The sequence below is a fragment of the Miniopterus natalensis genome, chromosome 5 (assembly GCF_054644295.1).
Source record: "Miniopterus natalensis isolate mMinNat1 chromosome 5, mMinNat1.hap1, whole genome shotgun sequence".
In the NCBI taxonomy this organism is placed as follows: Eukaryota; Metazoa; Chordata; class Mammalia; order Chiroptera; family Miniopteridae; genus Miniopterus; species Miniopterus natalensis.
Window position 1 is genome coordinate 59,144,779 of NC_142085.1, and position 17,102 is coordinate 59,161,880.

The 17,102-nt window shown below is 39.0% G+C and overlaps 1 protein-coding gene across 1 annotated transcript; it reads left to right on the top strand.

Moving 5' to 3' along the window:
- Window positions 1–349: 349 nt before the first annotated feature.
- On the top strand, window positions 350–1,201 carry RFPL4B (ret finger protein like 4B). The gene is given in 1 exon segment (XM_016217479.2): window positions 350–1,201. A coding segment is annotated over 1 exon segment (852 nt).
- Window positions 1,202–17,102: the final 15,901 nt, after the last annotated feature.

Genomic DNA, 17,102 nt, shown 5'->3' on the forward strand with positions numbered 1-17,102 from the left:
AGTTGGACTCAGTTCCCGAAGACAAGACTTCACCTATAAGTCTCCAGATAAGGTAAACTGTCCTACCTGAAAAGATAGTGTCCACTGTCCTATTTCTTTCTATTGTGACCATCTTGATTTTGGATAGTTTTCATAGTTTTCTTCACAGATTGTGCCTTTATTATGATTCTCTGGTGACTCAACTTCACTTTCATGTATCAATTATAGAAAAATTCATACTATTTATTTTTTGTATTGGACTTAGGTACATCCTGATGGTTGAAGAGCAACTGTACTGAGGCTCTTGATCACTCCCAGAAGCTAACAAAGGGCCATTTTAGTTCAGTTTACTGCTAAGGAGTGAGAAACCATGCTGACAAGTCTGCAGGAAGAGGCAATCTGTCCAATTTGTCTTGGACTTTTCTCCAATCCCATTTCCCTCTCTTGTGTGCATGTTTTCTGCTATCATTGCATTCAGATTTGGCTACTGAAAAGGAAGGATCTGAAATTGATCTGCCCCATATGTCGAGAAGTAACCGAGAAACCACCTTTGGAAGAATTGCAAATTAAGTCACTCACTTTTTCCATCAAACAGCACAGTTTCCTACTGGAGCAAAGTCTGTGCCTGAGAGGTGAGTTTCAGAAGTTTAGGGAGGATATGACCCTGGATGTAGCCACCGCAAACACCCGCCTAGTCCTCTCTGATGACCTAAGGAAAGTCCACTGTGGGTAGATCTGCCACAACCCGATGGAAGATCCCCAGAGATTTGCCTACATGGCCTGCGTCCTGGGCACCCCGTGCTTCTCCTCTGGTCGCCATTACTGGGAGGTAGAAGTGAAAGCGGGGAAGGAGTGGGCTCTGGGAGTCTGCAAGGAATCAGTTGACAGAAAGAGGAAGAGTGGCTTTTCCTGTGAGCATGGCTTCTGGATCATCAGCATGAGGGCAGGAGCAATCCACTCCAGTTCCATCTCAGAAACCAGAATTCCTGAGAGCCCTGGCCTTAGCCACATAGGGATTTTTCTAGATGTTGACGTGGAAGAAATCAAGTTTTTTGATGTTAGAAATGATGCTCTCATCTATATGCACAATAATTTATTTTTGGAGCCTTTGCGTCCGTTTTTCTGTCCCGAATTGCCTGAAGGAGAAGACAGTGGTGGCCCACTGAGCATCTGCTTGTGAGAAATTCACAATGTTCTTTCTGCCACAGAATTCTTGGACTAAATCCATTAAGTACCTATCCTAACCTGCCTCAATTGGTATAACTGACTGAAACTATGGCAAGGTGAGGAAAGGGAACTCAAAGAGGCCATGGAAATATGAGGAAAGAAAAGACCTGGGCTGAGCTCCAACCAAGGCTAAACAGAATCGGAGCAACTCAATCCTACCCACCAGGATCAGAAAGGGAATGTTTGAGGGGACTGAGAGAAACTTTCATGGACCCTAAAATTTCTGTTTGGGAGGGAGACTACCCTCTCACCCTCACACTCCTAGAATGTAGTTGATTTGAATGACTGACTATATTTGACCATAAAGCCCATGTGATGTAAGTGGGTTGGACCAATGATTTTCAGTTCTGGCTTCTCATTACAAGCACATGAGGGAACTTTGAAAAATACCTACATCCATAACCATACCTTGAACTAATCAAATTAGAATCTCTGGGGATGGGTCACAGACAGTGGTACTTTTCCAAGTTTTCTAGGTGATTTCAATGTGCATCCAGAAGTCCACAGATGAATTCAGCAAATCTGGAATGGGGCCCAAGAATTTGCATTTGCAATAAGTTCCCAAATGATACCTTTGGGGAGTACACTTTGAAGCTAGTAGACTAAAGGACAGTGTATTTTAATTTTAATTATTGTATTAAGTCAACAAATTAAATTTTAAAAGATTAATTTAAAATTAATTTTGTTTTCATTATAATGCAGTTTAAATGTCTGCATTAAAACAAACAACCCTTGGAACAATTGAAGAGAAGGGAGGGAAGAATGAGGAAGATGGGTGGTCTTAGGTGGGATTAGTTCAGTGTGTTAACAGAACACAAGGCATTAAGAACATTCTTGTCTACTACCCTCTCCCACTTCCCCACGTCGATCACAAAATTTCCATCATCAATTCTAATACCCTGATCATACCCAAAGGTGTATAGTATTAAAATGATTGCTCACTTTGATGACCCAAGTCTGTGTTCTTAATATTTGTTCTAGAATTTTCTGTAAGTAAAAGGTCAGTTTTGCCCTGGCTGGTGTGCTAAGTGGTTAGAGAAGGGTTGCAGGTTCAATTCCTGGTCAAGGGCATGTATCTGGGTTACAGGTTCAATCCTCCATCCTGGTCGGAGAGTGTCTGGGAGGCAACCAATTGATGTGTCTCTCACATAACTGTTTCTCTCTCTCCCACTGCTTCCCTCCCTTCCACTCTTTCTAAAAACCAATGGAAAAAAATATCCTCAGGTGAGGATTAACCGCAAAAAATAAACAAACACCAGCTTTTTTTCTTAAGAAGCAACCAGGAAAAAATGGTGAAAATTCTGCTTCTTAAAGGCTACTGTTTTTGAATAGCCCTTAAGTTTTGTCTTAGAGTTTGGTGAATGCTGATGACCCTAGGATATTCACCCTTGTGTTATGTGTCCTGAGTGCCCTGCTTCTGCTCTGGCCTTTGCTGGGGGGTAAAAGTGGGAGAGAGGAATGGGCTCTGGGCCTCTCTGCTGGGCCTCTGATAACAGAATCCTTTAAGGACATTAGGTCACACAGGCCAGAATTTCTGTCAGCCATCTCCTCTAGGTGGGAATTTTCCTAGATACCGAGTTGAGGAAAATGCTGTTTTGTGTGTGCGTGTTTGAAATTTTGGTTTTCTTTTTCTTTTCTTTTTAAAATATGTTTTTATTGCTTTTAGAGAGAGAAGGGAGAGGCAGAGAGAGAAACATCAATCGGCTACCACCTGCACGCCCCCAAAACTGAAACTGAAACCAGGCATGTGCCCTGACTGGGAATCGAACCAGCTACATTTTGGTGCATGGGAGGACACTCAACCAACGGATCTTTTTTGATGTTAGTGATGAGTCCCTCACAACACAGTTCAGCCAGGAGGAGGCAACATTGAAACCCCATCGAGCATCTGCTTTTCTCTCTCCAAAGTACTCTGAACATAGTGCTATGAATGCAGTGGTTTTCCATTTTCAGGATGACTGACAGGATATGTGTGATGCATCTTAAGCCAAATCCTGGATATTAGATGTTGAGGTTTTATGAAAATCTCATAACCCTTCTAGCTCACCTTGATCCCAGTTCACGATCCCCAGCCTGTAGCCATTGCTTTTGCCTTGACCACCTTGCTGCCCATAAAGAAAGACAGTTTCCTTTCCTTCCCAGGAAATTCAAGAAACTCACTTGCAGAAAACTCAAATTCTTACTTTTTATGTAGGGAAATTAGGCCTCTGTCTCTACTTTCTCAAGAGGGAGAAGCTTCTTCAGTCAGTTGTGGTTTCAAATAGTACCGCTCTTTTCACCAATATTCGAAGGGCTTAAATTATTTTTTGTTCATTTTTCTTAATTTTTTTCCTTAATCATAAATTGAGGTAGGCTGCTTTGATCAAGGTGTTTTGTATTGGCTGAAAGGGTGTTTCCATGGAGAGCAAGTGGGAGTGGCTGTCAGTGAGATAATGGGAGAAGGGGCCAGGAAGAGAATTGGTGCTGAGCAGTGGGTGAGGTGTGGGGAGTGCACCTGGGCTGGATGAAGGCCAGGCCTTGGGCAGAAAGAGGACTTGAGGTAGAAAGATGGTAATTTATTGACTTATGCTGATTAAGTTGAAGTTCTTTCTTAGTTCCATGTGAAAACCAAACAATAGACACTGAAAATGACAAAACAATAATTATTTTCTATTTTTCCAATAAAAAGCCCCCCACAAATCCTTAGAAAACAAGTACTAGGCCCCGGCCGGGCGTGGCTCAGCAGTTGAGCGTCGACCTAGGATCCAGGCGATCGGGGTTCTATTCCCGGTCAGGGCACATGCCCGGGTTTCGGGCTCGATCAATGATTCTCTCATCATTGATGTTTCTATCTCTCTCTCTCCCTCTCCTGTCCTCTCTTTGAAATCAATAAAGATATATTTAAAAAAGAAAAAAAGAAAAAGAAAACAAGTACTAGAAGAATAGGTTTAAAATGTAAAATAGACCCTATTATACAATGCTCTGGTTAACAAATGATCCATGAATCAGAAACAAATAATGTTTCAAATAATTGAAACATTGATTGAACATTTACTGTGTGCCAGGCACATAATTCATTGTGTACATGAATTATTTCATTTAATCCTCACAAAAATCATAGGGGGTGTGTGCTCTAAAACCCTTATTTTAATAATCTGGAAAAGGAAGTAAAAAGGTTAATAAAGCTTAAAAGGATTAAAGGCAGGGGTGGGGGAGTGGGTGGAGTGAGAGTAATCAAAGAATTAAATGCATAAATGCATAACCGCATGGACACAGACAATAGTTTGGAGAAAGCCTGGGGGTGGGGCAGATGCCAGGTAGAGGGGACCAATGGGGGGAAAAAGGAGACATCTGTAATGCTTTCAACACTAAAGATAAATTAAAAGAAAAAGGATAGATGTAATTCAGAAAATACAAATAACAAAATATTAGTACTCTCATTTAAAATAACCTTTCCTCTGAGATTCATCAGTCTATTCAATGCTTCTGTGTCTCTGGATCTATTTAAATGTAAAGTTTCAAACATACACATAAGATAGCATTTTAAAAAATTATCTTTATTGTTGAAAGTATTACAGGTGTCCTCTTTTTCCCCCATTGGTCCCCTCTGCTGTGCTTGCCCTGGGGTTTTAACACATTATTGTCTGTGTCTATGGGTTGTGCATATATGCAGATAAGTTCTTAGGTTAATCTCTCCCCACCCCCCTAACCCTTCTTTCCCTCTGAGATCCCTCAGCCTGTTCCAGGCTTCTGTGTCTCTGGATCTATTTTGTTCATCAGTTTATTTTGTTCATTAGATTCCACATATGAGTGAGATCATGTGATACTTGTCTTTCTCTGACTGGCTTATTTTGCTTAACATAATACTCTCCAGTTCTATCCATGCTGTCCCAAAGGGTAAGAGATCCTTCTTTTTTAAAGCTGGATAGTACTCCATGGTGTAAATATACCAAAACTTATTTATCCACTCATCTACTGATGGGCACTTGGGCTATTTCCAGATCTTAACTATTGTAAATTGTGCTGCTATGGACATAGGGGTGCATAAATTCTTTCTGGTTGGTGTTTTGGGTTTCTTAGGATATATTCCTAGAAGTGGGATGATTGGATCAAATGGCAATTCCATATTTAATTTTTTGAGGAAATGCCACACTGTTTTCCATAGTGGCTGCACCAGTCTGAATTCCCACCAGCAGTGCCCAAGGATTTCCTTTTCTCCACATCCTTGCCAGCCCTTGTCATTTGTTGATGGAGCCATTCTAACAGGTGTGAGGTGGTACCTCATTGTGGTTTTAATTTGCATCTCTCTGATGATTAGTGACTTTGAGCATTTTTTCATATGTCTCTTGGCCATCTGTATGTCCTCTTTGGAGAAGTGTCTATTTAGGTCCTTTGCTCATATTTTAATTGGATTGTTTATCTTCCTTTTAAGTTGTCTGAGTTCCTTATATATTTTGTATGTTAACCCCTTATCAGATGTATCATTGGAAAATTTGTTCTCCCATATAGTGGGCTTACTTTTCATTTTGTTGATGGTTTCTTTTGCTGTGCAGAAGCTTTTTATTTTGATGTAGTCCCCTTTGTTTATTTTCTTTTTTGTTTCCCTTGGCCTAGGAAGGTTATATTGATAGGTACTTATTTATTGCCATTTTAATTCTTTATGGCTATGTTTCTCTCTCTATTTCTTCTTATTATAGTAGCCCCTTTAACATTTCTTGCAATGTTGGTTTGTTAGTGATAAATCTTTTAGCCTTTTTTTTGGTCTGGGAAGCTCTTTATTTCACCATCTATTTTGAATGATAGCTGTCCTGGATAGAGTAGTCTTGGTGTCAGATCCTTGCTTTTCATTACCTTGAATACTTCATGCCATTCCCTTCAGGTCTGTAGAGTTTCTGATGAGAAATCATCTGACAGCCTTATGGGAACCCCTTTGTAGGTAACAGATTGCTTTTCTCTTGCTGCCTTTAAGATTCTCTCTTTGTCTTGAATTTTTGGCAGTTTAATTATGTGTCTGGGTATGGGCCTCTTTGGATTCTTCTTGCTTGGAACTCTTTGTGCCTCCTGAACTTGTGTGACTTTTTCCTTGACCAGGTTTAGGAAGTGTTCTGCCATTATTTCTTCAAATAGCTTCTCTAAACTTTGTTTACTTTCTACATCTTCTGGCACTTCTATGATGCAAATATTGTTATGTTTCATGTTGTCCCACAGCTCCCTTAAGCTGTCCTGTTTTTTACTTTTTGGCTCTCTGATTGAATGATTTTTTTTTCTACCCTGTCTTCTAATTCACTGATCCAATCCTTGGCTTCCTCTAATCTGCTGTTTATTCCTTCCACTGTATTCTTTACTTCTACTATGTCATTCTTAATTTCCTTCATAGTTTCTATATCTTTTTTTCATGCTGTTGAGCATCCTTACAATCAGTATTCTGAACTCGATATCTGATAGATTGCTTATCTCCATTTCAGTTAGCTTTTCTTCTGGAGAATTCTCTTGTTCTTTCATTTGGGGCTTGTTTGTCTCCCCATTTTGGCTGCCTATTTGTGTGTTTTTATATGTATTAGGTAGATCTCCTAGGACTCTCAGTCTTCTGGATGGTCTCTGGTGCTGGTAAATGTCAGAAGCTGTTTGTGACTGCCTTGAGTACCCTGTTTGGAACTATCAGAGAACCACAGCTTGTGATTCCGTCTGCTGGAGCTGGTGCATTTGGAAAGGGCCAAGGTGCTCACCAAGGTCTGCTTTTCTAAGCCCTGGGTTCAGAATCAGATCAGGCAAACACTGCCCTGCCAGCATGGTTCAGTAGTTGAACATCAACCTATGACCCAGGTGATCACAGTTCAGTTTATGGTCAGGGCACATGCCCAGGTTTCGAGCTCGATCCCCAGCGTGGGGTGTGCAGGAGGTAGCCGATCAATGACTCTCTCATCATTGATGTTTCTATCTCTCTCTCTCCCTCTCCCTTTCTCTCTCTGAAATCAATAAAGATATATCTATATATTTTAAAAGATCAGGCAAACACTGAAAGCATACAGGGATCCACCTTTGCCTGTAGGCTGATTGTTTCTCAATGAGCCTCAGGCTGTAGACCACATGAAGGCATAAACTACAGGGTTGGGGGAGAGGTTTTACAGCAGGGTGGGGCAACTGCCACCCCCCACCTCTGGGTAAAAGCTGCCTGGATGGTAAAAGTCTGCCTGAGAAAGATGTCCTCTGCAGTATGGGGGAATTACTCACTCAGCACAGGAATCCATGCTCTATTCCCAGAGCCCCCAAACTTGGACTGATCTCACACAGCTAGTCCGCTCTGCCCTTCCTCTGCTGGAGTGCAACGTGAGTGGTTGCACATGAAATTTTGTGGGTTGGCCCTTTAAAAGGGTGTCTGCATTTCTAGCAATCTCTCCCTGGCACACAGAACTCCCCCAGTGTTTTTCACAACCAGATGCTATATGGGCACATTTCTCAGTTTCTGTGCTCTGGGCTGGCAAGCCCAGCTTGGGGTTTAAACCCCAGAGTTTTCAGTGGAAACCCTCCACATATATCCTTCCTTACCTTCAGCTGCTGCCTGTGGGAACCCAGCCAGCCCTCTCTCGCCCCTGCACCTTCTACCAGTCTCCACTTCTTGTCTTTGGTTATGAGGGTTTTCTCCAGCTAGTCTTCAATTGATTATTGAGGTTAGTTTTTCTATATTTTAATTGTAATTCCAGTTTGTCCTAGGAGAGTGTCAGTGTAGCTTCCACTTAATCTGCAGCCATCTTGTAACCCCTCAAATAAATTTATTTATTGGAGACTTTATCATCTTTTTCTGGTAGTAGGTACATAGGAAGTGCCAAGAAATCAGGTATTGGTTATAACCCTGGACCTCTGGAATATACCCATTCTAACTGCTGGGAGCCAATGTTTTGTCTTTCAGTTCTCTACTTGAGGATGAGACAGAGTTTGTGGCAGCTCATCAGATTATATCATTATCTGATCTTCAGAGGCTTCAGCTTACTGGAGGCCATGATGAATTGTCTTTCTTTAACAAAACTTCATCATCTGTCCTTTTGTTCTCCGTCAACTTTCAGATAAGTCACCTTGTGTCTTTGTGACTCATTTTTATGAATGCTGAAAGAAGTAGTCAACACCCTGTGACAGGGGCAATAGCATTTTCCTAAGGCTCAAGCCTTGGTGATTACTTGATCTGAATCTAAGAGGTGACAGGTAATAGTTTAACCAACTGCTTCGTCACCTTGAAAAAACATATGCATTAATGAAAGTGTACCTATTGAATTATTGTAATACAATGCTTGACCTTCTAAAAGATACTCACTTCCACCCTAATTGGATTCACTCATATCAAAATTTTAGTTCCTTCCCTTGTAGGAACCAGACTCTTTGGTTGTAACTGATCATAATCAAACTCAGAATTACTTCCCAGAATTCATGGAAGAATTGAACAGTTAATCTTCAGTGAAGCAGTTGGTTCTCCCAAGCAGCTGTGGCCAGGAATTTGAATGCCACTCAGATATCATGTCTCTCATCTCTGATGTTTGCATCATAATTTTTAATTTGCTCCACAAAATGTTAAATAGAGCCAGCAATTGTTCATCATTTTTCCATATTATATCTTCTGCCAACACAAAAGTGTGACCTACTTTCTCAGTTTTAGTCCAAAAACATTCTTGGGAAAGGCTTCACTTGGCCCAGCTTAAATGATGTATCCAAACCTGGGCCAATCAACTGGGGTCATGGGGTGAGGTCATGCAAGGATCTCATCTCCCTAGGAAACCATTTGGATGGAATGGCTGTGGTGAGAGTAGCACATCCTTGGAAAAGTAAGAGACAGTGCTGGCAAAACAATATTTTAGATGTTCATGACAAACTAATCTTGAGTTGGGGAGCAAAATTTGTCTTACATCAAAATATATGTAATACTATGTTCCTTATACACATTAACTTAAAGTGTAGCTGTTAGAGGTAAAGGGAACACATTTTCCATTGTCATTTCAAACCTTTGTCTCTCTTTCACTCTGAAATAACCAACTTATAAGAACAAGGCTGATAGCTCACTTTAAGAACTGAAATCTTACAGCACTTATTGACTTTGCCATTTTCAATAGAAAAACTCTCTTGCAGTATTGATGACCTGAATTATAAGCAAGAGAGTCGAGAATGTTGGAATGTTAACATAATGGATCTCAACTATTTTTGATATTGGTGGTAGAGAAATGTTGAACCTGGAATTAGAATCATTTTGAAGCATGATAGCCATCAAATAAGGCACTAAAGTGATTTTTGACAATCTGATATATATGAATGGTTTAATAAAATTACATAGATTGAAAGGTAATAGTGGCATCATTTTGGCTCAGCATGAACAGTTTACCAGGGCTAGTTATTGATGTCTTTCAAAGAACTTGACACAAACTTGAATTTGACGCAAAATTGAATCTGTCAATAGATTTGCTGCCATTCAGTGACTTTTACATTCTGGTTGTTTAAAAATATAAGAATTATACTTTACACTTGAGAGCTCATTTTAATTAAAATCTCAAGACTGAATTATGCTTCCTGTACTCTGATTACAAGAAGATTTAATTATTTACTCTGTATCTGTGCAGATACCACAGACCTGATTTATTGCTGGAAATGGTCTTCAATCATAGATAAGCATTCTGAATATTCAAAATTTAAAACACATCTTAGTAACTGTTGAAAGTCTGCTGAGAACTAATGCCTAATTTTAAAAAGTAAGAAAGCATACTTTGGGTTGATAGATGCAGACTTAAAAACCATTAATTTAGAATAGTTAGAAGTGCCCCCTACTGTTATAATTTACTCTGCTTCAAAATTTCAGAAACTCTTTGACCCCAAATACAGAGAGTGCTCAATGATTGCAATAATTTCACCTATGTGTAAAGTATGATAGGTAGTTGCAAACTCAGGCACATTATTTTAAAATACCTCTTTTGAGGTACTCTCTTTAGCATGATGCAGTAGTATTCTTTTTTAAAAAATGCATGCCTATTTATGTAGATTGGATTGTATACTCGTCTAATAGAAATGGAGATGATAGTCATTAGGATCTTATTCATTTCAACTCACATTAAAATGACTGAAATTTAAAGCATTCAGGAATGAAACAGAAGGTAGATGTGAGAATAGAAATGTATGAGGATGTACCTTTTCCCTTTTCTGCTGCAGCTTAAATTTAGTGGTTTCCCAGTGTCCAGGGAGTGGACGGAGAGATTAAGAGAGATACTATGACCTGGGAGTACTGTTTTTTGCCTTCCTGAGTGAGATGTGAGTTGTGTTAAAACTGAGGGACTTCAAATAAAGTTGCTAAATATCAGACTGTGGAGGGAGCATTCAAGAAGGAATGACTTGTAAGAGATAAATAATTTGACCATCTATACTAAAGAATTACTTATAACTGTTTCTCCGAGTCCCTATGCATATGAGGTGGTAAAGGTGTAGAATAAACTAAGTCAAATAACTGAGCATGGTTTAACCCAGGTTAGTAAATACAGAGGATATAGCATTGGGCCCCTGCATTGTGAGTGCAGGATGCTCAGGACCATTTAATTGAGAGACAGTGGTTTTCAGGATTAAGCTTTAGGAGTGGGTAGCATCAGATATTTGACACAAGTGGGCATAGAAGACAAGATGCCTTAGGGTGCTTCCTGTGTCACAACTTCGAGGACACAAAGACAAGAGATAGGGAAGATTTGGGAGTGAGAGTGAACCTTGGCTATATATTGGTGCTTGTGGCTTTGAAAGAGCCCAAGCAATACATTCTTAAGAAGATAAAGTCCAATGTCAGTGAAATGTGTGAGCTGAATATCAGGAGGAATAAGTACTCCCTTAAAGATTTGTGTGCTCATCACTGGCCCTATTCTACCAAACTCAGGGGACTATAAAATTTTTAGAGTTTAATAGATAATAAATGTGATCTGTAAATTACTGTGTCCAAATTTACAAGCTTATATATTCTAACTTAAAGGTAACAAATGTGTGCTAGAGTCCCTGCCTGCTGGAGGACTGGCATCCTAGGTGATCCCAAACAATTTAGGAGGTAAAGGCCTATCATTATAAAGATTTGAAGTCCAAAATCACAGCATGCTGTAGTGAGTCAGCCACTCCTCCAGGATAGAGAAGGCACCCTAAGACTTTAGCATGATGGTGGTTTTCTGGCTGTCACACACCGTTGGCTGAGAAGGGGGCTAGCTATGTATCTTCAATTGCAGCATGCTTCTGGTTGCCCCAGAACCTCCAGCAGAGGGCAAGACTGGAATAACCTAGGTCTGTTCCATCTTCTCCCCGACCAGAGACTCAGGAGTATGGAGCAGTGTCTCACTATTTTGCTTTCTTTCTGATTCTATTCAATGCCCTTTGACGGTGCTGGATGTGCCTCAGTGCCTGCCTATAAAGAGAATGGGTGATCTATATTTATCCTATGCCAAGCCAACAAGGGGATATCATTGACTGATCAATAAGTTTGATTTAACTGACTACCTCCCTCACTACTCAAATCCACCCCATTCCACTCAATTCAAAGAAAGAAAAGGAGATGGAAAGAAGAAAAGAAAATGAAAAGAGTCAAAGAAAGAGACATTGTTTACATATGGATGTATATAGAAACATATTTTAATAAAATATTTGATTTCACTACATAGAAAAATAGAATTGTCAATCAATTTATTGTCAGAATTTGTGAAGGCCAATGGAACTAGACTGAGAAGATAATCAGTGATTTATGTAAAAGGGATATCAAGCAAACCTGCAAGACTGAAAGAAATCAGGAAGGTCCTTTATGCCACATTCACTGTCAGAACTCTGATTTGGAACACAACTTTTCTTTAAAACCTGTTTTCCCCTCTTTCTACTTGGGGCAGCTTGTACCAACATCTATGGGTTAATTAGCTATAAAACAAAACAAATCACTTAACAGGAATATGATAACCCAATTTAGCAACATGTCCCCATTAACCTGCTGCAAACCCCTCTAGCCCCCTATGACCTAAAAAACTTAAGGCCCCATCATTCATACTTCCTACCATTATTCTCTCCCTTATAAATCTTTCCTCCATTTCTGCACTCCCATCCCCCACAAAATATAGTATTACCATACATTTGCAATCGCTAATTATTTAATTGACAGAAAGGTGGAAGCCATTAAAAATAGTCGGTGCATAGTTAAGATATTTGGCTGTAAGAACATAAAGCTATCTCAAATGATGGGGATTTATTTGAGGTTACCTCTGTGGCATTGAGAGAGATGGAGTTTCACAAGACTGCAACAGTTGAGTCACATGAAATAAACAGGAACCATGTTTCATCCAGGGTTTACAGAGCTTCCCTGAGAAGGACGGGTGATTCAGGATTCAAGGCTGCTGAGGGGACAGGGTTATTTCATGGGCCCTTACTGGCAGTCCTCTAATTCTTTGCTGAGCTCCCTCCAGTTTTACCATCAGACGGAGCTCAGCCAAAGGGGCATTGTGTTGCTAAATTGAGTTATTCTATTCCTCTTGCCTAATTACCATCCTGTCTATCCCCCTTATATCGTTACCCTACGGTGTATTTTTTATTTACTTCATGTTTCTGCTTACTTATAATTTGGCTCCTTTATGATTTCCTTTTTTTATGTCTGCTTTTGGTGAGTTAAATATTCTTCCTTCCCAATCTATTAATTACAGGTCTTTTTGTATTCACACAAAAATTCCCACCACAGTAAAATTCCTGAGGAAGATACTTTGATTGGGCTAGATAATCACCATGATTCCTGTTGGGCAGAACTTTTAAATGGGTCAGTCTCTAGCAAGGTGCCTACTCTAGTCCAAACAGCTATAACTGGTGTGCAGGATTATTCATGCAAACTTGTTCAGGGACAGGGGAAGAATCCCCACGGCTGTTGCCTAAGCAGAGCTGATGCTTAATGGTTTTCTTTGTAAGACAACTATTGGATCCCAGGTGCTGTAACTGACCTGTGTACGGTGTTCATAGAAGTCAGATTTTTCCTAGAAATTGTACAAGTCAAATTCTCTTACAACAAAAATCTACAAATATCAGACTAAAAAAAGATTAAAATACATTGATAGTTATATTATTGAATAAAAGTTAATTTGGTACATAGCAGATTTGATCCCCTCCCCTCCCCTCCCCTCCCCTCCCCTCCCCTCCCCTCCCCTCCCCTCCCCTCCCCTCCCCTCCCCTCCCCTCCCCTCCCCTCCCCTCCCCTCCCCTCCCCTCCCCTCCCCTCCCCTCCCCTCCCCTCCCTTCCCTTCCTTCCTACTTGCTTCTTTCTTTTTATCTCTTTAGACTTTGAGAATTCACTTCATGCATATTCTACATAGTTTTGAATTGATTTGTCACAATGCATACTGTTGAGCCTTTTCTTTGTCCTTAAAGTCAGTCACTGTAGCCATAAACTTGCAAAGTGGAACTAAATGGTATCTATCAAATTTTCTAAGCCAAGGGTGCCATGATTGTTGTTTACAACTCTTGCATGATGGTTTTCTGGAGGAGCATGTTCATTGTTAAAGTATCAAAGGCATGTCAGGAGAGATTATTCTCTACTTATCATTTTGTATAAAAACTGACAATAACAGAATTTAGTAACAGTTTTAAAGAAAAAATGGAAAACATTTAAAAACATTTTTAAAACATAAAGATTTGTAAGTTTTACATATTTTTGTCTCTCGCCTGTTTATCTAGCTATGTATGACTTATAAACTTTACTTTTTAAAATTGGAGCCAGTCAACCCTGGGTTAATATTACAAATCTACTGATTATTAAATCCGTGTCTTAGGCAAAGTATTAGTCTAGCTTTCCGTATCTTCACTTGTAAAATTAGGATAATAATTTTACTCTTATAGAGCTTCTCTTTGTAAGACCAAATCAGATTGAATTATATATTAAACCTGAAATTCACCAAACACAGTATTCTGGTTCAATGCATGAACTTAAGAAATAGTAGGTCTTCTCTCTTCCACCATAAAACAACTATTTTTATTTTTGCTTACACTTTGTGTGGGCTCTACCTCTTTTACAGAAGAGTGGGCACATAACTTTATCAAGAAGAGATAGAGTGAAAGTGGGTGCTATTACGTATTAGAACTGGAGAATGTGTGTAAAATAGGACTGTCTCCAGCAAATTGGGAGCTATGTTACCCTATTTATGGACCTTTTCTTGTTGGTTTGGGTTTTGGGCTCTGGCAGTTATTTAGGTGTTGAGAATTTACAGACCCTTATTTACTTGGGATTTTCTGGAAATATAGTTTCTTCATTCTTTTTTAACCCCTCATGTTCTTACTTCCTGGTTTCAATAGTCAATCAGTGTGATGATCCAAGGCATGTATTCTCAACTCCTTAGCACCTCACATTGACTAATTCCATCTTTCAGAACCCAGCATCTGCACTCAGGGTTTTGAATGATGCTGGAGAAAAACAAAAAACCATGTGGACACTAGCACATTTCTCAAATGGGTCTTCCACTCTGCCCAATAATTTAACTACATTTCCTTTGTTCTTCTACTCTCTGAGGGACTATCTTACGTATTCTGTTCTCTCTTCAAACAACATTCCCTTCCACTATTTTATCTCATATAATGTACATGCTTCTTATTTTACTAAGACAATGGAAGCAATTAGAAAATAACTCTGCATCTCCCCACCACCAAACATATAAACTTACCTGTCTTTGAACAGCCTCTTCGATCTTAGTTAATGGCATTCTGGCTCACCCAATTGCTTAGATAAAAACAAACAAACAGCAGCTTTCCTTGATCTTCCCTTTGTGCTATATAACCACACCACCAGAAATCCTATTGATTTGACTTAGAATATATATTCTGAATTTTGAAAATTGTCTACTGGTTTTCAGTCTCTCTCAGAACAAAGTCAAACAAATCTAAAATCATACAAGACCCCAAAGTCATATAAGACCCCAATCAAGTCCAGCCTTTTCTATAACGTAATCTGTATCTCTCTTTACTTTATCCTACCCAGGCACAGTATTCTGAAGTTTCCTCAAGTCCAGTAAGTTTGCTTATACATCTATGATTTTTTTCTTGTTTTTCTCTTTTCTCTGTCTCTTCAATATTCCCGTACCAACTTCTTCTCTGTATTCAAGTTTCTGTTCAAATTTATTCTTCAGTGAGGCCTTCCCTAACCACCTTACATAAACTTGTCTTCTCCCCACCTTTATCCTTTCTTATTTTTGAAAACAATATGCTTTTATTGAGAGAGAGAGGAAGAGAGAGGGATAGAGGATAGAAACATCAATGAGAGAGAAACATCATCGATTGGCTGCCTCCAGCAAAACCCCTACTGGGGATTGAGCCTGCAACCTGGGCATGTGTCCTGACCTGAACCAAACCAGTGACCTCTTGGTTCATGGGTTGATGCTCAACTACTGAGCCAAACCAGCCGGGTTATTATTTCTTATTTTAATTCATAGCACTTACTACTATTTATTTGTTATAATAGTTATTGTTTATTTTCCACACTAGAATTTAAGCTACATGATGTCAAGGATTTTATTGTATTTATCACAGCTTTCCCAGTGATTGTCATAGTGCCTGGAATACAGTTGGCATTTAATAAAAACTTTTTGCATAAACAAATGGATAAATGGATAAATCCCATCTTTTTGCAGTGTTCTCAGTAGAGTCTATAGAGTAAAAATGAGTCAAAATTCATAGGTTTGAAATAATTTATTTTTGCCTCATTTTTCTTCCAGAAAGGACTTTTCTGCTTCATTAATTTTCTATCACTTACTTAAAGAATTTTGATTCCTTGCATTTTTCTATTTATTTTCTTGCTTTTGTTAAAATATTTTTTGGTACAGTTTCACAGACCACAGTTTTCAGCTACTCTTTTATGAGGATACCATTGTTTTTCAAGAGGTTTAGCTAGTCCTTGTTTTTTCAGAAAAATGGTGTAACACACACATGTAATTCATATGAGGCTATATTTCTTCCTGATGGGGTTATTAGTTTAATAAATATAAATCTTGTGTTATAAATCCAGCTTTCACTTTTTTGTTTCATTCTCTGTACTATGGTTTTTATTGTTAGACAGCATGTTCATTTCTTTCATGACCTTTTCTTCTTCATGCTAAGTGACTCCTGTTTGTGTAGCACTGTTTCATGGTGGGTGATCATCAAAAGAGCAAACTCTCTGATTTTTCATCATTGAACAAGCATTAGATTTTTAAATTTGATGAAAATATTCTCTGATATAGTTATGACCAAATCAGAATTTGTTCATAATTTTTTTTTCTTGGCCAAAGCTCTAATGCTAACGAACTAGATGAAAGAACTATCAGGAGCACAGTCTTTGGAGTTGGCCAACTTGGGTTCAAATCTAGTTTTGCTACCTATACCTATAATAAGGAGAAAGCTTTTTAACTTTTTTGAACCTCAGATCTTCTCCCTCTGAAAAATGGCTAATAAAGTGCAAGGGTTTAGTGTTGTGAACATACATAGTAATGCTTATAAAGTACCTGGCAGATTGTAGCTGGTAAGAATGCGCCAGATAACTGACATTGTTGCTCTAGCTATACTTCTTGAAGGTTTTACCTTACAACCATAAGCTCCATATAAATTTAGGTAATTTATAGTTATTAACATTTTTTAAAATTGGCACTCCTTTTGTTTTTTTTTAATTTCTTTAAACCAAGACATAATCTGGTTAACTATTTTCCTAAAACCCACCCCTGGAATTGCCTCATATTTACAAAAAACAAATGAGCAGAAAGGATCTTATTTTTGCAGTTTGTAAATGTGACTTTGTAGGATAAAAACCAGGAGCTATTGATCTAGACAGATGGAAGGGAAGGAGCAAAAACATGGAGGTAAGACAGATCATGTAAATTGGTGTGATTAGATCTCAAGCTGCTTTTGAGTGTGGAAGGAAATGCAGTTACAAGGTGATCAGA